Here is a 24,844-nt window from a genome sequence, read left to right as displayed (position 1 = left end):
AGAGATATCTAGATTTAGATATGCTCGAGTGTTTTATATACATACTGTATTGTAAATTCTGCGTCTTTGTTTTCTTTTTCTACTTAATATTTCAGGGACATCTTTCTGTGTCAAATATCAGTTTTAACAGTTACATAATATTTCAGTAATTTACTTAACCATATCTTGATGTATATTTAATTTTTTCTAACTTTTTGATATATGAAAGGCTTTAATTAATAGACTTGTAAATTAAAAATTTCCCATTTATGAAACTAATTTTTAAACATTAAATTTCTAAAAATCATATTGCTGGATAGGCATATTTTGAATTTTGAAATACTAATTGCCTTCTAGAAAGGTTTATCAATTAAAATTCCCTCAAAACTTGAATTAGAGCACCTTTTTTCCATTCTGGGTTTGTTATTGTTTTTAATCTTCATGAAGTTAATAGTCAAAAAGTGATAATTTAATATTTTTATTTTTCAAATATTTATATATAGAACATAGTTGGTTTTCCTTAGATTGTTGACTATTACAGATAGTGTTGAAATTATTTTTTTCCCCTGAAGTGATTAAAAATGATTTATCTCTATTGTAAAATGAAAGGTTTTATTTTTCTTTAAGAGAATTTCAGGCATGAACTTACACCTGAGAGAGAGGGCTTTTATTCGTTTTATTTGAGGTTTTCTTTTTAGTGTTCAGTTGGGTTCAAGGAGCAGAGTCACAATTCTTGGAATGATAAGGCCATTAATATTGCAGCCAGGTTAAAGTGACTTGGAGTGAAGTCTAGAAATCTCCCTCCTGTCTCCTCCTCTGTTCGAAACACTGCTCTGGGAATAGTTATTATTAAGAATGATGTAGACTTTTCCCCCCATCTTAGGCTTTATTTATTTAATTATGAAATATCACTTAATAATTTATTATTGAATGTTTATCCTTATTATTCTTCAAGATCAACCTTGGGGTGAAATGTCCTGGGACAGGGCTGTTAATTGACTTGATTAAGATGTCTTCTTATAGAGATGATGTGGCCTGTTTAGAACTCATCTTCCTGTCTCTTCATCAGCACATATGCCTAAGTATATACCTCCCTGGGTGTATAAGTTCTGGGGTTGGGCATATTTATTTATATGTCTGCTTACTTTCAGGGTTTCGTGCACCTGAAGTTGCCAGAGGAAATGTTATTTATAACCAACAGGCTGATGTTTATTCATTTGGTTTGCTACTCTATGATATTTTGACAGCTGGAGGTAGAATAGCAGAGGGTTTGAAGTTCCCAAATGAGTTTGATGAATTGGCAATACAAGGAAAATTACCTGGTAAGTTTTATTTTATCTACAATAAAGATTATTATTATTTTTAATAGTAGCAGCTTCATTTCCAAGTTATTTAATTGTAGTTGTATAGTAATTCATTTCACAGCTGAAAATATTTTTAGTGCGTGAATATTCTTAAATTCTGTGACATATTAATAAAATCATATGAGAAAGATAGAAGTTATAGGGCTTCTTTTTAATATTCCAAATATTGATATATTTGGTATTATATTTAGAAGAATACTCAGAAAAGGAAATACTATTAGAACTCCAGGTTTAGTGACTTGTCTTCTCGTAAGGAGTTACTAAGTGTCCATTAGCTTGGAGTATTTTCATTTTCTTGGAGTGAAATAATTTCTATGCAGGAATGGAAGCTTGAATTATTTACAATAATAATTTTGAGCAGTAAATATTAGTAAGAATTAGTAAATGAGTATTTAATGAGATCAAATCTCACTTTGAATGGTTGCCTCATGCTTTAAAGAAATTCTAGGGCTTTGTCATTCATTCCTTAACTCTTCAGTTCTCATTCTAAAGTATTCTTTTAAATATATTTAGTTGTTTCTCATATTTTCTGCTTTTCTTTTCATTTAAGAAAAGTTTTGAGTGTATACTATGTTCCGTCTACAGGGAATACAGCTTTAACTATCTCCTTCTGGGGGACCTTTAAAGATTCCCAACAGAAGGAAATCTATTATTACTCGACTAAACTTTGTGCACAATCTAGGTCATCTCCCTCATTTTATCAGTTAGCTTTCCAGTGAAAGTTTTCAGGTCTGTATTCTATACCAATCAGAAAAATGGCATACCTCTTATAAAAAAAACAAATGTGCACAAAGTGACTGTGGGGGTCACTTTGGATTAAATGGATTAAATAATGCTTGTCTACATTGAATATTAAAATAAAGAAGTATTTGCAAAGAAGTCTATTATATGAACAAAAGTGTTTTCAAAGTCTATTTGAAATGAAGGTATGAAAGGAAAATCTAGTTTTATTCAGTTGGTATTTGTGTCTCTTTTTATACTGTAAAAATTAAGAACTCATTCTTGATGTCTCTAGTGGAGACAGTTAACAAAATTAGCTTTAAGAGTGATAAGCAGATTCATGATATATATGGGATTATAGAGATCAGTGGTTCCTTTGCAATGTCTGGACCTCTCATACACATTGAGAAGAAATAAAATAATTGTTCTGATTTGTCCAGTGTTTAAGCGTGATATATTTTTTAATGTTTTAGATCCAGTTAAAGAATATGGTTGTGCCCCATGGCCTATGGTTGAGAAGTTAATTAAAAAATGTTTGAAAGAAAATCCTCAAGAAAGACCTACTTCTGCCCAGGTATTTGTGTAGTCAAAATTTATCAATATTTTGTTCAGAACATCAAAAAAAATATATGTAATATTCAAACATATATACAAACATATAAAAACACACACACAGTTTAAAACAGTTATAAAGCAAAACTCCTTTATCTCGTCACTACCCCAGGCACAAAATAAAGGGCCAACACCCCAGAAACGCACATATGCCTCTTTCTGATTGCATCACCCCCTTTTCCCTATAGATGTAGCCAGTCTCCTGACTTTCATGTTAATCATTGTTTTTGTTTCTTTTTATGATTTTACTACCCACTTTAGTTTTCCTGCATTCATAATGTATTTAAAATGGAATCATAGTCATGTGCTGTTCTGAGTTTTTTCAGTTGTTCTCCCAACATTATTTTGTAAGCTTCATTCATGTTGTTGAACATAGCTGTTGATTACTTTCCCTACTATTCCATTCCATTGTTTGAATGCACAACAGTGTATTTACCCATGATCATATCAGTGGGTATTGGTATTGTTTCTAGTTTTTTGCTATTATAAATAGTGCTGTTATGAGTGTGGTCGTACGTGTCGCCTAGTGCAAATTGTATCAGAATTTCTTTGTGGTATCTAACCAGGAGTTGAATTGCAGAATCATGGGATATGGGAATATCTAAATCATTTCTTGAAGAAGTTGTACCAGCTTAACAGTTCCATCACCTTTATATTAGGGTAGCTGTTTTTTTTTTTAATATATTCTCCCTAAACGTTGTACTATCTGACTTCTTAATTTTTTCCAAATAGATCTAGTCTTGTGTATTGATTTACATTTTCCTAATTACTAATAAAGATGAGCATCTCTTTATATATTCATTGGTCATATATATGTTTCCTCTTCTGGAAAATGCCTGTTCATTATTTAGCCATTTTTCTATTGAGTTGTTTGTATAAAACTAAAATTTAAAAACTGCTTCTTTATACATTGTATACTAAAACTTTGTTGGTTATATATGTTGCAAATTTCTTTTCCCAATTCATGGTTTGCATTTTTATTTCCTAAAGAGTGCCTTTTGATTAACAGAATTTCTTAATTTTAATAGAGATAAATTTAACAATACTTCTTTTTATGGTTATTAATTTTAGGGTCCTGTTTTAAAAGGTCCTTATCTCTCTCAGAGTCACAAAATATTTACCTATGGTTTCTTCAAAATGTTTAAAAGTTTTGCTCTTAATAGTTAAGTTCTGAATCCATCAGGAAATGACATTTTTATCTAGATCCAATTTCCTTTTTTCCATATGGGTAACCAATTTTTCCAGCTTCATCTATGAAATTGTTTCTTCCTTTGTCTTCTACTGATCTTTTTATTTTCCATTTCCACTCTGTAATATACACTCAAAGATAAACACACACACATTCTCTTCCACTGGTCAATTTACCTGTTCTTCCTCCAGTACAATCCTGTCTTAATTCCTGAAGCTTTATGATAGTCTCTTTTCTCCTTATTTTTATCCTTTAGGAATGCTTTAGCTGTTCTTCAGTCTAGTTTTTCCATATAAATTTTTAAATCACTTTGTCAGCTTTTATGAAAAATTCTATTGTGCTTTGGATTAGACTTGCATTGAATCTGTAGACAATATCCTTATGATATATTGTCTTTCTATTCTTGAATATGGGTTATCTCTGTATTTAGGTCTTCTTAAGTGTCTTTCAATAAAGTTTTATAATTTTGCATATAGGTCTTGCACATCTTCTTCTGGATTATCTTGCTATAAATTGCTTTACACTCAATTCCTGGCTTGAGATGTTTTTGAATCACCCAAGTGATGAGAATCTGCTCTACAAATCTTGAGAGCAAGCTTATTAATTAATAAACAGTTTCTCAGGGTTCTTTTGCTCTCTCCCCCTGTGTCTGTAAAGTCCCAAGGCAACTTTTCTTGTAAACCAGTGAGAGTGGGAGTGTGGAGTGGCTTTATTTCTTGTTCTCATTTATTCTAAATATGCAGTCCTTTTGGGATCCTAGTTTTATGGGAACAAGACCATTAACTACATTCTCCACTTTGGGCAGGCCATAGATTTAACTCTTTCCCACTGGCCTCACAAGGCACTAAAAACTGCTCATCAATTTTGCTTCAATAGACAAATGCCCAAAGGGAAAATTGGGCTTCAGGGTTCATCTGACCTCTCTGGATTCTGTCTTTCATTAATGTTTTGGCCACATGGAATTCTATATGGTGCTGTCAGATCTTTAATGTTTTTAAGAGATTAAAAAAATAATTTCTTCAGCATTTTAAGTTGTATTCAGCTGGAAGTTTTGTCCAAATAACCTCTTCCACCATATTATTGGAAACAGAACTCTTACTCTGTTTTAAATGAAACAGATTTTAATAGATCAAAATAAGAGCTGTTTTTATGTTGTGGACTCTCAATTTTGTATAATAATTCATTGAAAAATTTTTGTTCAATTTTAAATTTCCTACTCAGAAATAGCTGAGGACATGTATACACTGCCTGTATCAAACATCATATAATCATCTTGACTAGTTGCCTTACTGGCTTTTTAATTTTGGTTGCTACCAGTGTTAATTACACAGACTAAACAAAAAAAAATATCAAAGCAAAATTTTCCAGAGCTTAATTATTGTTTTACTTTTTCTTCTTTTAATTTTCACTTATACTTCACCTGTATTTTACAGCTTACATAACAATCTTGAGGGCTTTTTTAAGCACATGACAGTTTTCAGAAACTTTCACATACCCGTTTAGTCTTTAAAATACAGTGTGTACTAGGCAAGGTGGATAAACTCATCACCTTTGTCAGATGAGTCGCTGGGAGAAATGGAGCGCTCTCTTGGGGCCTTGTGAGTGGCAGGTAAGTGGCTGTGACACGGGACTCTAATTCCATTTTCCTGACCCCTAGTTCTGTTTCCTTACACTGGCTCTCTGCCATCTCTTTAGTTCGTTATTGCTTGAAGGAAAAATGTAAAAACAGAATCTAGAGGTGATTTGTGAGTTTTGTTACCAAAATCAAAATGTCTTTTCCCTTCAACTGGTAGAAGGTGTATTCTACTGTGCACCCTAAAGTTTATCTTCAACATGATGCATCTCTGCAGTATGAAACTGAATGAAGAATAGCTCCTGACTCTGTTAAATTTCTGTTCATTTGGCACTTTTGAGATTTTCTTTTCAAGTTACAAAACATACTGTATGTACAAAAGTGCATGTATCATGCACAGTTTAAAAATAAGTATTATCTTAATATCTATAGTTTGATTGTTAATCTTGTTGCTCCGAATGGGTCACAGTTTAAATAACAGATTTAGGTTTAGTGCTGTAACATTTAATACTACATTATGCATAATGATATGATCTTTCAAGAGGGCATGTGTTAACCTGATGTGTGTTATTTTGTTATTTTTTAAACTTTCTCAGGTCTTTGACATTTTGAATTCAGCTGAGTTAATCTGTCTGATGAGGCATATATCAATACCTAAAAACTTTACTGTTGAATGCATGGTTGCTATGAATCATAACAGCAAGAATGCAAGCATTTGGCTGGGCTGTGGGCACACTGACAAAGGACAGCTCTCCTTTCTTGACTTAAATACAGAAAGATACACTTCTGTGGTAAGTCCAAATACCATTTAAATTAGTGAAACTCCAGAAAACTCACTTTGCAAATTATTTTAAAGCATATACCAATTGAAAATTACTTAGGGATACTCAGTGTGCAGGTGCGAAGGGTCCATATGGGGCTGGGAGAGGACTTGAAGAACTGGCATTTGGTTTTGGACACAGCTATCTGGGTTCAACCGCTGGGCAGAACCTTTTGTCAGGGGCCTAGCCAAGAACCAGGCCCGTGAGATTCCCGAGTGTGTCCATGACTTTCAAGTGGACTGCAGTGACTGGTTCTTTAAAAAAAAAAAAAGAAGTTACTTACAAGGAAATAAAATAAGAGATAATACAGGAGTGTTATTAAATTAGCTTCCTGTTAGAACAAGTGTATTCACATGAAATGAAGTAGTGTGTGTTTTGTTTTAAAATCACAGTATATGTGTGTCTTAGGTCAGGAATGCTAGAAACACAGCCTGAAACAGAGAATCTTATATGAGTGATTCAAGGAGAGAGACACTTTTGAGGAGGTATGGGAAGCCACATAGATCAGGGGAAGAAGCTTAGCAAAAATGTAGTGTCTGAGGCTTCATTGGTGGCGCAGTGGTTGAGAGTCCGCCCGCCGATACAGGGGACACGGGTTTGTGCCCTGGTCCGGGAAGATCCTACATGCCGCGGAGCGGCTGTGCCCGTGAGCCATGGCCGCTGAGCCTGCGCGTCCGGAGCCTGTGCTCCGCAACGGGAGAGGCCACAACAGTGAGAGGCCCGCGTACCGAAAAAAAAAAAAAAAAAAAAGTAGTGTCTGAGGAAGTTTAGCCTCAGTCTTTACCCACAAGAAACTTTGGAATGTGAATAACGGCACAGATTTATCCCTTCACCAGGCAAGGGGTCCAGTATTTCATTCCCACTTATCAGTCAGTCATCAGCTGCAATTTGCCCAAGGGTAGGGGTGGCATAACCTCCCAACCATTTCTGAACAAGCCAGCTCCCATGGGCTGAAGGTAGTGAAGGGTGCAGCTCTGAGCTCTACTAAGCCAACACTCAGAGCAGTCGGGGGTGGGTGATAGAGGAGATCTGGGCATGGCTTCTGCAAGAGGGATCAATAAATTATATTGGGAAATATAAGGTAAATTTCTAGACTTAAAAAACCTTATATTTTGACTGTTGCCTTGAAAGAAATGTTGTACCTAAACATTATTCTTAAGGTTGAACAATCTTCTTATATTATTTTGATGGAGTGAGAAATGATACTGAGAAATAATTTTCAATTTTTAAATTTTAGTTTCAGGTGCAATCTAGGCAGTCATTTTTTTTTCTTTTTTTGGCCAGTTAACTCATTTATTGTTGAAAGTTAAATAAAATTGGCATTGTTTTAAAAATGCAAACCAAGAAAATAAAAGGGGTTAAGTATGTGGATTACATAATATTTTCATTCTATGTAAGTTCTAGTCACTTAAGCTAGAACCAAGCCCTTTAGAGAGTGTTTTCTTTTCTTAACAGGAAGTTACTGATAGTAGAATATTGTGCCTAGCCTTGGTGCATCTTCCTGTTGAAAAGGAAAGCTGGATTGTATCTGGAACACAGTCTGGCATGCTCCTCGTCATCAATACTGAAGATGAGAGAAAGAGGCATACTCTTGAAAAGATGACTGACTCTGTTACTTGCTTGTATTGCAATTCCTCTTCCAAGCAAAGGTAAGGTAGTGATTTTGACCATTGGGGGAAAATTACATATCTTTTAGATTACTTAATTGTATGCAAAATTGTTACAGTATCAACAAAGGTTGCTCATTTTTAACATTTTCCCATTGGTTGCATATATTAAAGGGAACTATAGGAGGCCACGAAGATATTTGTATTTTTCTGTATACAGATCAAGCTGAGACAGTTAAAATATAGGTCAGTCATTTCTTCAGGCTTCCAGCCTTGCTCCTGGTTTTATCTCAACTATGGCTCTAACTCTTCACCACTCAGCACATCAGTTCATTTTTGTAGGGCCTCTTCAAAAATGAGTTCTCATTCATTCTTACTTTGAATACATGTATATCAGTAAACTGTTATATGCCAGTCTAAAACATATCACTTAACTAACTACCAAATTGGAAAAAAACTTCAGTAGATGAATTCAGAAGTTGTCAATAGTGAAATGGCTTAACCATTATCAGTTGAAAGGATTTTATCTCAGGAATTTATAGAAATGGCAGAATTTCAGGTGTAACAGGTTAGTTGCTGTAATATTTGGGGCAGTATGATTTTCAGGAGCCATTTAGATTATGCACCATATACTTCTCTGGTTTAAGTCAGTACTGGAAAATAAAAAGTATTAGGAAAATGTGAAGTCCAAGTTTTTGGTGACTAAAATATAAACTCCACTGGCAATTTTGGAGTTGAAATTATTTGGATACTGTCAAATAAAAATTTCATCAGATGAAGTCAAATAGGCAAGGAAGACTTTATATTTAAGATTATTGCAATAGGGGAGAGGGATTGGACTCAGCTCTGCTGAAATAAAATGTGGGAGAGTTTTTAAACCCTGTAATGAGCTAGTGGAAAAGTACTGGAGGACATTGGGGGAGGGGGAGGGTCAGTGTGATTAGGTCATCTGTGTTTGCTGATTGTTGCTTATTGAAGTAGGCTCCTACCGTCCCACAAAGAATGGGAGAAGGGGTGCCATCCTTCCTGATGACATTTCAGAGAGGGCACCCAGATCCTTGAGAAAGGCATTCTTGAGTTGTAAAACTTGAAGAAGCTCTACATCTTAAATGGGCAGAGAAAGAAGTTGCAATTTAAGTTTTCTCAAGTAAATGCTATAAGGAAAAGGAGGTAGAGGCCAATAATCAGGAAGAAACCTGTCTAAGTTTAGTTAAGGTAGGTGGGATGTTAAGACCATCTTGGTCAATATAAGCATTATTTTTGTAACAATTTTGACATTCTTTCTTTTAGCAAGCAAAAAAATTTCCTTTTAGTGGGAACTGCTGATGGCAACTTAGCAATTTTTGAAGATAAAACGGTTAAGGTAAATGTTCAACGCATTCTGCATCAAAATTTAAGTTCTTTGTTTTATGTTTACTCATCACCAGCCTCCTTTTAACTGATTATAAACTCCCTGAGATTCTGGATCATATATTCTGCTTTTTATCTTTCTCTTGCTTCAGGAAGTCTTGAACACAGTACATTCTCTATAAGTACTTACTGATTAACTGTATATTTTATATGAATTAACCAAGGATGAATTGATAAATGAGATCTGATTTATAAGGTTAGGGATGGAAATAATTCCATTTTTATATAAGGGAAGTAGATAATTTCTTATAAATACATTGTGGAAAAAACAAGGGAAACAAGTTTTAAGTCTGGCTTGCTACCAACCTGTTCTTTCTTTTTTTTTTTCTTTTTTATAACATATTTATTGGAGTATAATTGCTTTACAGTGGTGTGTTAGTTTCTGCTGTATAACAAAGTGAATCAGCTATGTATATACATACATCCCCATATCTCCTCCCTCTTGCGTCTCCCTCCCTCCCACCCTCCCTATCCCACCCCTTTAGGTGGACACAAAGCACTGAGCTGATCTCCCTGTGCTATGCGGCTGCTTCCTACTAGCTATCTATTTTACATTGGGTAGTGTATATATGTCAGTGCCACTCTCTCACTTCGTCCCAGCTTACCCTTCTCCCTCCCCGTGTCCTCAAGTCCATTCTCTATGTCTGTGTCTTTATTCCTGTCCTGCCACCTAGGTTCTTCAGAACCATTTTTTTTTTTTAGACTCCATATATATGTGTTAGCATACGGTATTTATTTTTCTCTTTCTGACTTACTTCACTCTGTATGACTGTCTCTAGGTCCATCCACCTCACTACAAATAACTCAATTTCATTTCTTTTTATGGCTGAGTAATATTCCATTATATATATGTGCCACATCTTCTTTATCCATTCATCTGTTGATGGACACCTAGGTTGCTTCCATGTCCTGGCTATTGTAAATAGTGCTGCAGTGAACATTGTGGTACATGACTCTTTTTGAATTATGGTTTTCTCAGGGTATATGCCCAGTAGTGGGATTGCTGGGTCGTATGGTAGTTCTATTTTTAGTTTTTTAAGGAACCTCCATACTGTTCTCCATAGTGGCTATATCAATTTACATTCCCACCAACAGTGCAGAAGGGTTCCTTTTTCTCCACACCCTCTCCAGCATTTATTGTTTGTAGATTTTTTGATGATGGCCATTCTGACCAGTGTGAGGTGATACGTTATCATAGTTTTGATTTGAATTTCTCTAATGATTAGTGATGTTGAGCGGCCTTTCATATATTTGTTGGCAATCTGTGTATCTTCTTTGGAGAAATGTCTGTTTAGGTCTTCTGCCCATTTTTGGATTGGGTTGTTTCTTTTTTTGATATTGAGCTGCTTGAGCTGCTTGTATATTTTGGAGATTAATCCTTTGTCAGTTGCTTCATTTGCAAATATTTTCTCCCATTCTGAGGGTTGTCTTTTCGTTCTTGTTTATGGTTTCCTTTGCTGTACAAAAGCCTTTAAGTTTCATTAGGTCCCATTTGTTTACTTTTGTTTTTATTTCCATTTCTCTAGGAGGTTAACCTGTTCTTTAACCTTGAAGAAATCATTTGACTTTCTGTTATTAAGATTCACATTTATCATTAAAGAATTAATTTCTCCATCCATCATTCATCTGTGGTTCTATCTAGTCATTCAACATCCTACCCATTCATACTCTTTGTTATCAAAAAAGCTTATTATCTAATGAGAGACAAAGAAGTAATTATAGTATAATCCCTAGGTTACTTCCTGTACAATTTTTGTATGGGGAAGTGAAGAGATTGGTTATAAGGATAACACATTGAATACCATTTGAATTAAATCCTGTTTTTATAAGTCCTTTGAAAAATGTATCCTGAATTTTTATTTTAATATCTCTAACCATTTAAGATGGGAAAGTAGTTTTTAGAAAGCTGAAATTTTACACTGTTTCATTCTGTGGCTACTCAATTTACTGAATGTGTTTTCTCTTTTTGGCAAAGTGTAAAGGAGCTGCTCCTTTGAAGACACTCAATATAGGAAATGTCAGCACTCCACTGATGTGTTTGAGTGAATCCATGAATTCAACCGAAAAAAACATTATGTGGGGAGGATGTGGTACAAAAGTTTTCTCGTTTTCTGATGATTTCACCATTCAGAAACTGATTGAGACCAGGACAAATCAGCTGTAAGTTATTCTTATCTATGCAACTCATTTACCATTTTTTTCATGTTTATTCTTTATAATCAAGTCAATAATGCTATCGATAATCCCAAACAAAGATCTTTCAAAATGCATACTTTATTTTTCTATTGTAAATTTAAATATTCATTATATAACTTAGAAAGCAGAGGAACATTAAAAAATCACCCAGTCTAATCACATTTGGGATAAAATATGAAAACTCATAGTAATTTTAGTAGTATCTATCAATCTAAATTTTTATTATTTTCATTATCTCTGTATCAAATTAAACATGGAATTTGAGAGGCATGAACTCATTATTTTACTAAAGATATGGATTTAACACATGTATTTTATATAATTTTCTTTGTTCTTTCTTTTTTTATTGAGGTATAGTTGATTTACAATATTATATAAGTTTCAGGGGTACAACATAGTGATTCACAATTTTTAAAGCTTATATTCCATTTATAGTTATAAACTATTGGCTATATTCCCTGTGTTGTACTATATATCATTATAGCTTATTTATTTTATCCATAGTAGTTTGTACCTCTTAATCCCCTAACATTATCTTGGCTCTCCCCGCCCTTCCCTATCCCCACTGGTAAAACACTAGTTTGTTCTCTGTATCTGTGAGTCTGTTTCTATTTTGTTATATTCACTAGTTTGTTTTATTTTTGAGATTCTACATAGAAGTGATATCAAACAGTATTTGTTTTTCTTTTACTTATTTCGCTTATCATAATAACCTCTAAGTCCATCCATGTTGTTGCAAATGGCAAAATTTCATTCTTTTTTATAGCTGGGTATTATTCTATGGTATATGTATATATACCACATCTTCTTTATCCATTCATCTGTTGATGGACACTTAGGTTGCTTCCATATCTTGGCTATTGTAAATAATGCTACAATGAATATTAGGGTGTGTGTATCTTTTCAAATTAGTGTTTTCATTTTTTTTGGATAAATACCCAGGAATGGAATTGCTGGGGCATATGGTAGTTCTATTTTTAGTTTTTTGAGAAACCTCCGTACTGTTTCCCACAGTGGCTGCACCAATTTACATTCTTACCAACAGTGTATGAGGTTTCCCTTTTCTCCACATTCTTGCCAATATTTATTATTTGTGGACTTTTTGATGATAGCCATTCTGACAGTTGTGAGGTGATATCTCACTATGGTTTTAATTTGTATTTCTCTGATGATTAATGATGTTGAGCATCTTTTCATGTGCCTGCAGACCATCTGTATGTCTTCTTTGGAAAAATGTCTGTTCAGGTCTTCTGCCCATTTTTCTTTTTTCTTTCTTTTTTTTTTTTTTTTTTGTGGTACGCAGTCCTCTCACTGTTGTGGCCTCTCCCATTGTGGAGCACAGGCTCTGGACACACAGGTTCAGCGGCCATGGCTCACGGGCCCAGCCGCTCCACGGCATGTGGGATCTCATGAGACCGGGGCAAGAACCCATGTCCCCTGCATTGGCAGGTGGACTCTCAACCACTGCGCCACCAGGGAAGCCCTTCCGCCCATTTTTTAATTGGGTTTTTTGTTTTTTCTGATGTTGAGTTATAGGAGTTGTCTATATATTATGGATATTAACCCCTTATCAATCATATCATTTGCAAGTATTTTCTTCCATTCAGTAGGTTGTCTTTTCATTTTGTTGATGGTTTCCTTTGCTGTGCAAAAGCTTTTAAGTTTACTTAGGTCCCATTGTTTATTTTTGTTATTATTTTCTTTGCTTTAGGAGATCCAAAAAAAATTTTTTTGTTACAATTTAAGCCAAAGAGTGCTCAGCCTATGTCTTCTTCTAGGAGTTTTATGGTACCTAATCTTACATTTAAGTCTTTAATCCACTTTGAGTTTATTTTTGTATATGCTATTAGAGAATCTTCTATATTTCATTCTTTTCCATTTAGCTGTCCTGTTTTTCCAGCACCACTTACTGAAGACACTGTCTTTTCTCCATTGTGCATTCTTGCCTTCTTTGTTGTAGATTAATTGAACATAAGTGGGTGGGTTTATTTCTGGTCTCTTATATTCCATTGATCTATGTGTTTGTTTTTGTGCCAGTACCATACTGTTTTGATTACTGTAGCTTTATAATATAGTCTGAAGTCAGGGAGTGTGATCCCTTAAGTTATGTTCTTTCTCAAGATTGTCTTGGCTATTCAGGTCTTTTGTATATCCATACAAATTTTAAAATTATTTGTTCTTGTTCTGTGAAAAATGCCATTGGTATTTTAATAGGGATTGCATTGAATATGTAGATTGCCTTGGGTAGTATGGTCATTTAAACAATATTAATTCTTCCAATCCATGAACACGGTGTAGCTTCCATCAGTTTGTGTCATCTTCAATTTCTTTCATCAGAGTCTTACAGTTTTCTGAGTACAGCTCTTTTATCTGCTGTAGTAGGTTTATTACTTATTTTATTCTTTTTGATGCAGTTGTTAATGGGATTGTTCCCTTAATTTCTCTTTCTGATTGTTTGTTGTTAGTGTATAGAAATGCAACAGATTTCTGTATCCTGCAACTTTAGTGAATTCATTGATGAGCTCTAGTAGTTTTCTGGTAGCAACTTTAGGATTTTCTATGTATAGTATCATGTCATCTGCAAACAGTGACAGTTTTACTTCTTCCTTTCCAGTTTGGATTCCTTTTATTTCTTTTTCTTGTCTGATAGCTGTGTCTAGGACTTCCAGTATTATGTTGAATAAAAGTAGCGAGAGTGGGCATCCTTGTCTTATCCTGATCTTAGAGGGAATGCTTTCAGGTTTTCACCATTGAGAATGATGTTAGCTATGTGCTTGTCATATATGGCCTGTATTATGTTGAGATATGTTCCCTCTGTGACCACTTTCTATAGAGTTTTTATCATAAATGGATGTTGAATTTTATCTAAAGCCTTTTCTGCCTCTATTGAGATGATCATATGGTTTTTATTCTTCAGTTTGTTAATGTGGTGTATCACACTGACTGATTTGTGGATATTGAAAAATCCTTACATTGCTGGGTTAAATCCTACTTGATAATGGTATATGATCATTTTAATGTATTGTTGGATTTGGTTTGCTAATATTTTGTTGAGGATTTTTGAATCTATGTTTATCAGTGATACTGGCCTGTAATTTTCTTTTTTATGTGTTTTCTTTGTCTGGTTTTTAGTATTGAGGTGATGCTGGCCTCATAGAATGAATTCAGGGGCATTCCTTCCTCTAATATTCTGAAATATTTTGAGAAGGATAGGTGTTAAAACTCTTCTCTAAATATTTGGTAGAATTTCATTTGTGGAGCTCTCTGGTCCTGGACTTTTGTTCGCAAAGTATTCTATTCAGAATGGTTAGGGGATAATATGAAATAATTGCCAAATACTCTAGTCTGTTTCTTTTTCAAAATAGTGTCAATCCTTTATATGCATTAAGAGCTAACATAATAAGGTTGTATTATATTTTGAAATACTAGAAAAGTGAAATGACATTCTTTTCTTTCCCCCTAGGTTTTCTTATGCATCTTTCAGTGATTCCAACATCATAGCAGTGGTGGTAGACACAGCTCTTTATGTTGCTAAGAAAAATAGCCCATTTGTGGAAGTGTGGGACAAGAAGACTGAAAAACTCTGTGAACTGATAGACTGTGTGCACTTTTTAAAGTAAATTAATTTTAAAAAATTTTATTGTGAAAGGAATACTACATGAGACCTACCCACTTAACAAATTTTTAAGTGTATGATATGTTGTTGACTGTAGGTACAGTGTCATTGGTTCTTTATTTTATGCCTGTAACAGCAGTCCTTACACTTCAGATTTCACAGAGAGAGGAAGTATGGCTTATTTTTCTTCCTTTCTACTTCTAAATAGAAAAATGTTTTAAAAAAAAAACACCCTCAGAAACCAAATTGTTAATGCTTCTCAGCACCATCTGTTGGTATCCAACAAATTTCATTTTTGAAAACAAAATAGGTACATAGTAGATATGGTTTCCTCAAGGTATTACAAAGAACAAGTCACAAAACAATATAAAATATGGGTGAAAAAATGTACCAGATTGACCTGTGCACTAAGGAAGGAAGATCAAGATGCCAGACTGAGACTGCAGCGCTCAGTCTGATACAGTGTGTCGGAGACTTCCCATCAAGCACATCCCTTGTTTGCTGTTGCTGCCACACAGGACCATTGCCAGCCTTATTTGCTAGCTACTTCATAGTTTTGTTCTGGTTTTACAGTATAGATTTTTTTATCTGCTGGAGAACATTTAGATTATATACTGTAGCCATAAAATGAGATTTCAGAGTTTACTTTCCTAACACCTTCTTAGTTTTTCTCTGGATGGTGAGGAGATTTATGTTCAGAAGAGCCGACAGTTCTGCCTGGTAAAGGGTCCCTTACTTTCTGAAATTCTAAAATTATTACGATTCTTTTACTTCTGGATACCTCATTTTTGTCATGAATTACTTATTAGCTCAGCGAAAAATTCAGTCGTTTGTATTCATATCTTTTACATGTAGGTGATTATAATTTTATTTTCCTCTATAACTTTCAGACTTCATAAAAACCTTTTGAAACTAACTTTTTCCCTTCATATTGGGCAAATTGGTTCTTTTTTTTTTGCTGTATTATATAGGCTTATTAATAAAAATTGTGTCTGTCTTATTTATTTCAGAATTTCTTGAAGTTAGGAGGCAATTGTGTTATCTTTGATCATTTATGCTTTATGTAGTGAAATGTGGCTCTTTGACATTCTGTATTTAGCAAAATTAGTTCTGTACGATTTTAATAGTATGTAATGTATGCTGTCATGTATTCATAATTTAAAATGTTATATATGTGTGTGTGTCTGTATATACAGAGAGAGACACACATTTATTTTATTTCTTTATTTCTGAAAAAAGTATTAATGCATACTTTCCTTATGGTTTTTAGGGAGGAGCTGGTCAAAGCAAACAAGGAAGCGAAACACCAAATGTCTTATTCTGGGAGAGTGAAAACTCTCTGCCTCCAGAAGAACACTGCCCTCTGGATAGGGACTGGCGGGGGGCATATCTTACTCCTTGATCTTTCAGCTCGTCGAATCATCTGTATAATTCACAGCTTTTGTGATTCTGTTAGGGCCATGATGACTGCACAGTTAGGCAAGTTTCTTTCCTTTAGGTCTTTTTTTTCATATTCTCTGACTATAAAAATATGTTTTTATTTTAAATTTAAGTTTTCTCTTCACTTTCCAATGTCATTTGAAGTGTCTCAGAAGTTCACAGTGAAATTTTGCAGGATGTATTTTGAAGAGGCCCCTTAAAAACACAGAGGGGGTCTTCCCTGGTGACGCAGTGGTTGGGAGTCCGCCTGCCGATGCAGGGGACACGGGTTCGTGCCCCGGTCTGGGAGGATCCCACGTGCCACAGAGCGGCTGGGCCCGTGAGCCATGGCCGCTGAGCCTGCGCATCCAGAGCCTGTGCTCCGCAATGGGCAAGGCCGCGGCAGTGAGAGGCCTGCATACCACACACAAAAAAAACAAAAAACAAAAAACAACACGGAGGGAATAGATGTTTTTAGTCCCATAAGAGAAGCAGATTATTCTAACTGAACACTAAATTTGGGTCTTACTTTCTCTTTGTTCTTTATAATTAAGACAAAAACATATAATGTTGAGTATTTTTAAGTTTTTGACCAAAGAAATTAAAACAGATGCTTATTTTGATCATAGTTTAAGCTTCCAACTAGTTTTTCATTTTATAAATAAATTTATATTCTTGTAGCAATATATGCTGAACTTCACAATCTACAAATATTGACAAATTATAATGTTTTACTCAAACTTTTATGTTTTTTCTTGTTACTCCTTTTCTACTTAAGCATGAAAAAATCATGATAGCACATGATACTCACACTTAACTATCTTCTTTTGACTAATTATTTGCTTTAGGGAATAGACTTAGTATATATAGAGTTGATCACAAAAATGGGGTTAAGTTCTGCAAAACTAGAGTTAATGTAGCTTTAGCAAATGAGAAATAAAATGTTTAACAGGGTAAAGAGAATAGTAAATTCCTTTTACAGGAATATATTAAGGGGTGAGACAAATGTTTCTCCTCAACCTCATCCATTTTCCATGAATTGGTGTCAGAGTTGCACAGGAGTTAGAATGAGGTGCTCCTAGTGACTGGTGACTACCAGGATACATGTCCACACCAGCAAAGTAGTAGGTGTGCAGGGGGTCGTCCCTCTAGTCTTACTCACCAAGGATGTTGTATCCTTTAATTTAATTCGTATGTATTGACTTGGCCAAAAAGTTCATTCGGGTTTTTCCGTATGAACTTTTTTTTTTTTTTAATTTATTTATTTATTTAGGGCTGTGTTGGGTCTTCGTTTCTGTGCTAGGGCTTTCTCTAGTTGTGGCAAGTGGGGGCCACCCTTCATCACGGTGCGCGGGCCTCTCACTATCGTGGCCTCTCTTGTTGCGGAGCACAGGCTCCAGACGCGCAGGCTCTGTAGTTGTGGCTCACGGGCCTAGTCGCTCTGCGGCATGTGGAATCTTCCCAGACCAGGGCTCGAACCCGTGTCCCCTGCATTAGCAGGTAGACTCCCAACCACTGCGCCACCAGGGAAGCCCCAGTATGAACTTTTTGGCCCACCCAATACTTTGGGATCCAAATGGTTGTTCATTACTGACATTATAGTGAGATTTCAATGGGTTTTATTGATTTTTTAAATAATTTAAACGTAATGTACAATGTATGGCATGATCTGGCTTCACTGTAGCTCTCTAGCCCTTATCATTTGCCATATTCCTCTCTGCTCTTTTTGGTCTAGAAGAACATTCAGTCCCTCTTAAATACTATGCTTCACCCTACCTCAAGGTTTTATGTGTGCTGTTTCATCTTTTGCCTGGTTAACTTAGTTACTGAGTAGTAACTAATCTCCTTACTAGACCGTAAAGTCCATGTGGGTTGGCTCTGCTCGTGTTTGTTCCCTTTTATTCCCATGGCCTAGCCTAGGGCCTAGTACATAGAGGCTTTTGATAAATATTTGTTGAATAAATTATTGAATGACTTGAGAATAAAGTATGGTTATGGTACAGGGTATCACTATATTATCTGTCCATGCAAAACTCTAACTCTCAGATGCTTCACACTTGACCAGTGCCTTATAGTATCCAAAGCACTTTTGCATACACTATCTCTTCAACATATAACTTTGGCTGGAGGGGTACTGTATAAATATTGAACCCATTTTGCAGAAAGGTTAAGCTATTTTCTCAGATTCACACAATTAATAAGAATGATAATAAGAAGTAGATTACAAATTTTCTAACTTAAAAAAATTTCTGGTCATCTTGGAGAGATTTTTTATTCAGTGTAGTTGAGGGATCTCATAAATAGTGGAATTGTAAGTTAAGTTCCAAGGTTTTTGTGTCTTAAATATGAACAGTTGTACTCTTTGAAGTCCAACTTATTATGTTGTTTTAACAGAAAACTTTTATTTTTTGATAAAGGAAGCCTTAAAAATGTCATGCTGGTTTTGGGGTATAACCGGAAGAGTATTGAAGGTATGCAACATCAAAAAGGTAATGTTTAATAGGATACTGTATTCCAAGCAGAGTGCAATGATGTGAATGATTATAACATATTATGTGTTTATACATTTACAGTAAATATTACATACACTATAAAACTTTAGGCATTTTTAATTGGTAGCTTCTTTATAGTGCAAATAATTTAGATATAAATCTTTAAAATTAAGTTTTAGTGATTTAGCAGTGTTAAGTATTTATTTTTCAGGTGAAATAGAGATATCAACCACTATAAAATGAGAACTAGCTCAAACCTAAACTAAATGTGGATATTTTTCCTTACATATTACCTATATCCATATTATGTCTGATTTTGAACAGTGTTTGAAAAATCTTTATTTCTTTCAGAAAATGAAGTGTTATAGGTTATTAAAGATCCACACTTATTAAAGTTTAATAGTTATAGAACAAAATACATTATAGAATGTATTTTAAACATTTTCCAAATGTAATTTCTTATAAATGGCAATAATTTAGTACATTATTTACATACACACACACACACACATTTGTCCAAGGCAACTAAATATAAATTAACAAAAAGTAAAATAAAAATGTCTCATGGCAGAACTTTGAAATATGATTTGTTTTTTTTAATTTTCTAGAGATACAGTCCTGCTTGTCTGTTTGGGACATCAATCTTCCACATGAAGTGAAAAATTTAGAGAAACATATTGGAGTGAGAAAAGAATTAGCTGAAAAAATGAGAAGAATATCTGTTGAATAAGAGGGATCTTGGAAATCTTTGTCTTTGGATGGGAAAATTATTATCTTGTAAATATTCTTTAAAAAATGTTTACATATAAAAAGGGTATTTCCACTACTTGCTGTTTGCTAATGTGTATATGAAGGAATGTTTATAGGTTTTATTTTGTAAAAATGTATAAAATTAATGTTTCTTATATATCCTAATTAATATTGTGGATTAAGTAATGACAGGAAATCGAAAAAGTACTTAATTGCAGTACTCGTACTGAAATTTACAAAGTGGATAAATTTTGTTTTGCTACTCATAATGAAGGTAAACTTTATTTTACATTCTGTGATTGACAGGTCTATTGCTGGACTACTTTCTAGATATTCTATAAAATAGAATAAAAATGTTAGAACAGTTTTACATGTAATACATTCCTTCTTAGATTGCTTTTAAATGAAGTCATCATATATGCTTGTAAATAGTCAGTGAATTTGCACTAATAAAGCCCTTTGTTGGGACATGAGTTCTTTTTGTTCCTGATGCAAGCAGTGCATCTCATACAACTTCACTTTATCTAAAAGAAAATGCCATGAAACGTGCTGTTAAGAAACCAACATATTGTCAAAATCATCTTATCCAAGAAAGACATAGCCACTGTCTTATCCTATATTACAACTCTGCCTTTGAATGTGGGACCCTGAAGTTTTATAATTGGTGTAAATAAGATGTTCAGTCCTTCAAGTGATATTTTTATGTTTTAATTTTGATTCTAACTGCTAAGCCAGACCACTGGCTACTTGTTCCTAATCTTCTTCATTCCAAATGTTTCTACTCTTCTTCTTCCTAAATTTGTGACCCTGCAAGTTCTACATCATTCAGGTAGAAACTCTATTTTCAGAATTATAGAATTCTACAACTCCCACCAAGACCATTGGGACAAGAATGTAACACACCAGTTTGCTGAAGAAGAAAGGAGCTTTAGCTATAATGGTTACCTGTTAACCTAGTCTTCTAAATTATACTTAAATTGTTTAAATAAATTCCCATGGTAGGAGTATCAGGGCCGAGTACCTAGGTAACCATTTAAGTGTCATTTCTGCTTTAAGAAAATACATTTTTGGTAAATCTGTTGGCCCTGGCCAATATTTATAATTTCAAACAATTTCCTATGATAGAATAACTAGCCCATTTAGTAATCTCAAAACTGAGAATTTTATTATATGAAGACTAAATTTCTTTATATTAAGGGTAATTAATAAATTCTTAACCCTGAAAGATTCTCCATTTTCAGAGGACCTATATTTTAATTTTTTGTGTAGTTCAAAGAAAGGCAGAAATGATGGAGCTATTTGTTCCTGTGATATTTCTCATTGTTACTTTGTATTCATATGCCAAAGACAATTATGGAGAAATACGTAAAAGAACATTGTATTTAAATGAAGCAATAAACATTTTTTAAAGCATATTTGTGAATTTTAAAACTTTGTGATAATGTTTTATTTTTCACATATAAATCTGTAATCCATCTAAACTTTGTATTCATCTGTGTATGTGACATTCCACTATAGGAATTGCTAACTGAAGTATTCTCCTGGAGCTTTATTCAATTTTCTGTAGTTCAACCAGTTGTCAGGATCTCGGGATAAAACCCAATGGGCATAATGTATTCTATTTTCAAATTCTCATAAAAATTTTCTTAAGAAGAATGGTTCACTCTTGAGTACTGTTCAAAAAATAAGACTTTAGAACAACCGATTTATTAAAAAAAATAGTCATTTAATTTTTTTTCTGATTAGAACCCTAGTGTAAACTGCTAATCATTATCAAAACGTAAGCATTGATCTTAACAGAAAATATACTTTTGGGGAAGTTTAGATATAAAGAAAAGGGAGCTTCTCTGAATCTAATTCTGGCAGGCATTATTGATTATGTGTGAACTATTTATTTTTCATCTGGACGGTAAGACATATTGATGAAACAGAACAGAAGTAGCAAAAAAGATTGCCTTCTTGTCAGTTCTATTGATGCTTACTGACTTACTTTTCTATCCTACACTGGTCTAAATTCCATATCAGCCTATTACAGCAAGGGGATTTCCTCGTGTCAAAATGAAAGTGGTACTTGCAAAGAGTTAACAGGATTTTTTTCTGCATTTACTGAAATAAGCATATTAAGTGCAACTCTATCAATGGTATTAACTATGGACATACTTAATTTTTTAACATGAAGATCAGTGTAGTTGATAGGATTTATGATTTTCTCTCCTCCAATGAATTGCCTGTGGCTGCTGATTTCTGGATGGTACATCCCTATTCTGGGCTGGGTAATGTTTTGTGTACAGAGTGGAGTGAGATTGCTCTGATTTTTTGTTGTTGGGGGGTGGGGTAGGAGTGGGAGTAGAGAGAGCATTGTGGTTGAAGATCATCCAATGAAAACTCTTCTGCCTTAGCCCAGAATTATTTTTTCTATGTAACTTCCATGTATTACACTCAACATCTCTTTGCTCCCTTCCCCTCCTACAATATGGGTTTTTAAAAAATTTATCTGTTTCATATCCACTATGTTTGAGCTACATTACTGGCTAGCACAATGCTCCTGGCACATAATTATATATGGGAAATTTAATTTGGCATTCAAAACCTTCTATGAATTTCTGATAATTTCTGGACAGTTCTTTCTTCCTGCAGTAGGAGATTATAAAATAAATGAGATCATTTCAGTTTTATGTGACTAGAATTCTTGAATAAAGGTGGAAGTATCTTTGTTTAGCAAGATAGATTTTATTTCAAAGATGAACATAAGTTCAGCCACATACAATAGAATGTTTTCACTGATATATATTTATTTCAAAAGTAAACACAAGTAGTAACAATATGTAGCAATACCCTTAGTGAATTGTTACGTTAGTCTTTTAAGTCAACTCAATCCCATTTTCATAAAATGACCTCAATTATTTTGTACATTTTGGTGTTCCATAAAGATAATTAGTATGTGTCAATTACAGAGAAATAAGTTGTCCTTCATTCATAACTATTGACATTTTACTCTTTACCTCCACTTTTTTTAAAATTTTATTTATTTATTTATGGCTGTGTTGGGTCTTCATCTCTGCACGAGGGCCCCCTCCAGCTGCGGCAAGTGGGGGCCACTCCTCATCGCGGTGCACGGGCCTCCCACTATCGAATCCTCTCCCGTTGCGGAGCACAGGCCCCAGACACGCAGGCCCAGCAATTGTGGCCCACGGGGCCAGCTGCTCCGTGGCATGTGGGATCCTCCCAGACCAGGGCCCGAACCCATGCCCCCCGCATCGGCAGGCAGACTCCCAACCACTGCGCCACCAGGGAAGCCCTACCTCCACTTTTTGGTTTACTGACCTTATATTAAAGAATACGGTTCTCCAGGTGTTGACTTACTTTCTAAATGTCATGATATAAATTGGTCTATAAATTATTTAATTGTTCCTTCAAGTAATTTTTACATTTTCAAGGTAATGTAAATAGGAAGAGAGAAAATTGACATAACTTGAAACAGTGACTGAAGGAGATTTTTATAGCAGAATTGCACATAATGGAAAAAGTAAAGAAAGTCAACCTGTCTTCAATCCCTAGTTAAAGGCCTACATGTCAAAAACATGTAGAAAAATCTCCCTTGTAAATGTACACAGAAGAATTAATCTTTTAAAATTTCTGTTTTCGTTCTATGTGTCAGATTCAAAAAAATTGTAGAAGTTAGGAGATGTGCTCTGGGCTCCTGGGCCTGACCCCATCTCCTTGTGCCAGCCATGTTGCTTAATCCGTCTTCATGTTAATGTCCTCAGATGTCAAAAGGGACAAAAATACTATCACATACAGTTGTTGTGAGAAGCATATTCTTATCACTTTTATCCCCAAACCTAAAAGAACTGTTAGCTGCTTTATATTTGTTGATGACAGAAAGGTGAATTTTGACATCTGAAGCTGGTAGATGGAGCCAATATTCTTCTGATTATTCATTTTGCTGTGTTACTTGAGTGACAGACTAAGGCCTCTGGATTATATATCGTGGGTATCAGAGATGGAGAAAGCTAGTAAGTTGACATCCTGTCAAACTAATACTTTGAATGTTTGCTTAGCATTTATTTAGTGGAAGCTGGGAGAAACTGACTTTGTGTTAATAAAAGTAATATGAAAACAAATTGCCTTTGGTTTTGTTTCCATTTGGCAATGATTTGGAGAAGTACATCTGCTGAAAACTAAAAAGCCTAGGTAAACAGAAAAGATCTGGTGAAATGGCATAGAAGTATCAAGCTGAAATTAAAGTGAAGGTGAAGACAAAGACTTAAGCAGAACACCAAAGCTGTTTTTCCTGTGAGCATTTGCTGATCCTAGTGAATATAGTGGCAGTTTTCTCAGCTTCAAAAGGATTGAAGGACAGGGCTTCCCTGGTGGTGCAGTGGTTGAGAGTCTGCCTGCCGATGCAGGGGACATGGGTTCGTGCCCCAGTCCGGGAAGATCCCACATGCCGTGGAGTGCTGGGCCCGTGAGCCATGGCCGCTGAGCCTGCGCGTCCAGAGCCTGTGCTCCACAGCGGGAGAGGCCACAGCAGTGAGAGGCCCATGTACCGCAAAAAAAAAAAAAAAAAAAAAGGATTGAAGGACAAAGGACAAATCCCAACACACTCCAACGTCAGGAATCAATATAGACAGGTATTCCCACTGGGCTGGAACATGAAGGGATACGTCTCAGTGTAAGCGAGAAGCAGAAGAACTGTCCCATCCTCTCCCTACTGGGGACAACAAGGTTCTGGGAAGGCCCATAAGTCATCCTTCATGCAGTTACAACTCAAATTCGCATCATCTATATTATTTTTAAAAAATCACCCAAGCTATTAATTAAATGAAAAATGTTTTAAAGTCCTTGAATTAGCTAGGGAGAAAGCAAAGTCTTTAGATTTTGTTAGATATACATGTATATATTGACAATGTATATAGTGTCAATTCTTGAGTACCCACTAAAAGAATAAGTACAGAGTATATAATTCCCAAACTAGTTGAGGGGGGAAAAAATAAATTACAAAATATTTTTCAATCCAAATGAAAGTAAGAAATGACTAAATAGAAACAAAAAATGGGGACTGATAAAAAATATTTCATAGGTATAAAACCTAA

General features: G+C 34.7%; 1 protein-coding gene across 7 annotated transcripts in view; it reads left to right on the top strand.

Annotated features, from left to right (window-relative positions):
• LRRK2 (leucine rich repeat kinase 2) overlaps positions 1 to 21,179 on the top strand; it is a 142,494-nt gene extending 121,315 nt beyond the window's left edge. For 2 of the 7 annotated variants that reach the window (XM_081249269.1, XM_081249265.1), the window contains 10 exons: positions 1,131 to 1,301; positions 2,537 to 2,637; positions 6,034 to 6,228; positions 7,714 to 7,907; positions 9,156 to 9,228; positions 11,251 to 11,435; positions 14,935 to 15,087; positions 16,358 to 16,566; positions 18,924 to 18,977; positions 19,607 to 21,179. In XM_081249269.1, the coding sequence (XP_081105395.1) occupies positions 1,131 to 1,301; positions 2,537 to 2,637; positions 6,034 to 6,228; positions 7,714 to 7,907; positions 9,156 to 9,228; positions 11,251 to 11,435; positions 14,935 to 15,087; positions 16,358 to 16,566; positions 18,924 to 18,977; positions 19,607 to 19,728 (1,457 nt within the window). In that variant the 3' untranslated portion in view covers positions 19,729 to 21,179. Of the gene's footprint in view, positions 1 to 1,130; positions 1,302 to 2,536; positions 2,638 to 6,033; positions 6,229 to 7,713; positions 7,913 to 9,155; positions 9,229 to 11,250; positions 11,436 to 14,934; positions 15,088 to 16,357; positions 16,571 to 18,923; positions 18,996 to 19,606 lie in introns of those variants that run through there. The other 5 variants (XM_081249267.1, XM_081249264.1, XM_081249263.1 and 2 more) reach the window with 4 other exon arrangements.
• Positions 21,180 to 24,844: the final 3,665 nt, after the last annotated feature.

This window comes from Mesoplodon bidens (genome assembly GCF_964165515.1).
Source record: "Mesoplodon bidens genome assembly, chromosome: 11".
NCBI classification, from domain to species: Eukaryota; Metazoa; Chordata; class Mammalia; order Artiodactyla; family Ziphiidae; genus Mesoplodon; species Mesoplodon bidens.
Note: the sequence above shows the minus strand (reverse complement) of the source record. Positions and strands in the feature narration are given on the sequence as shown.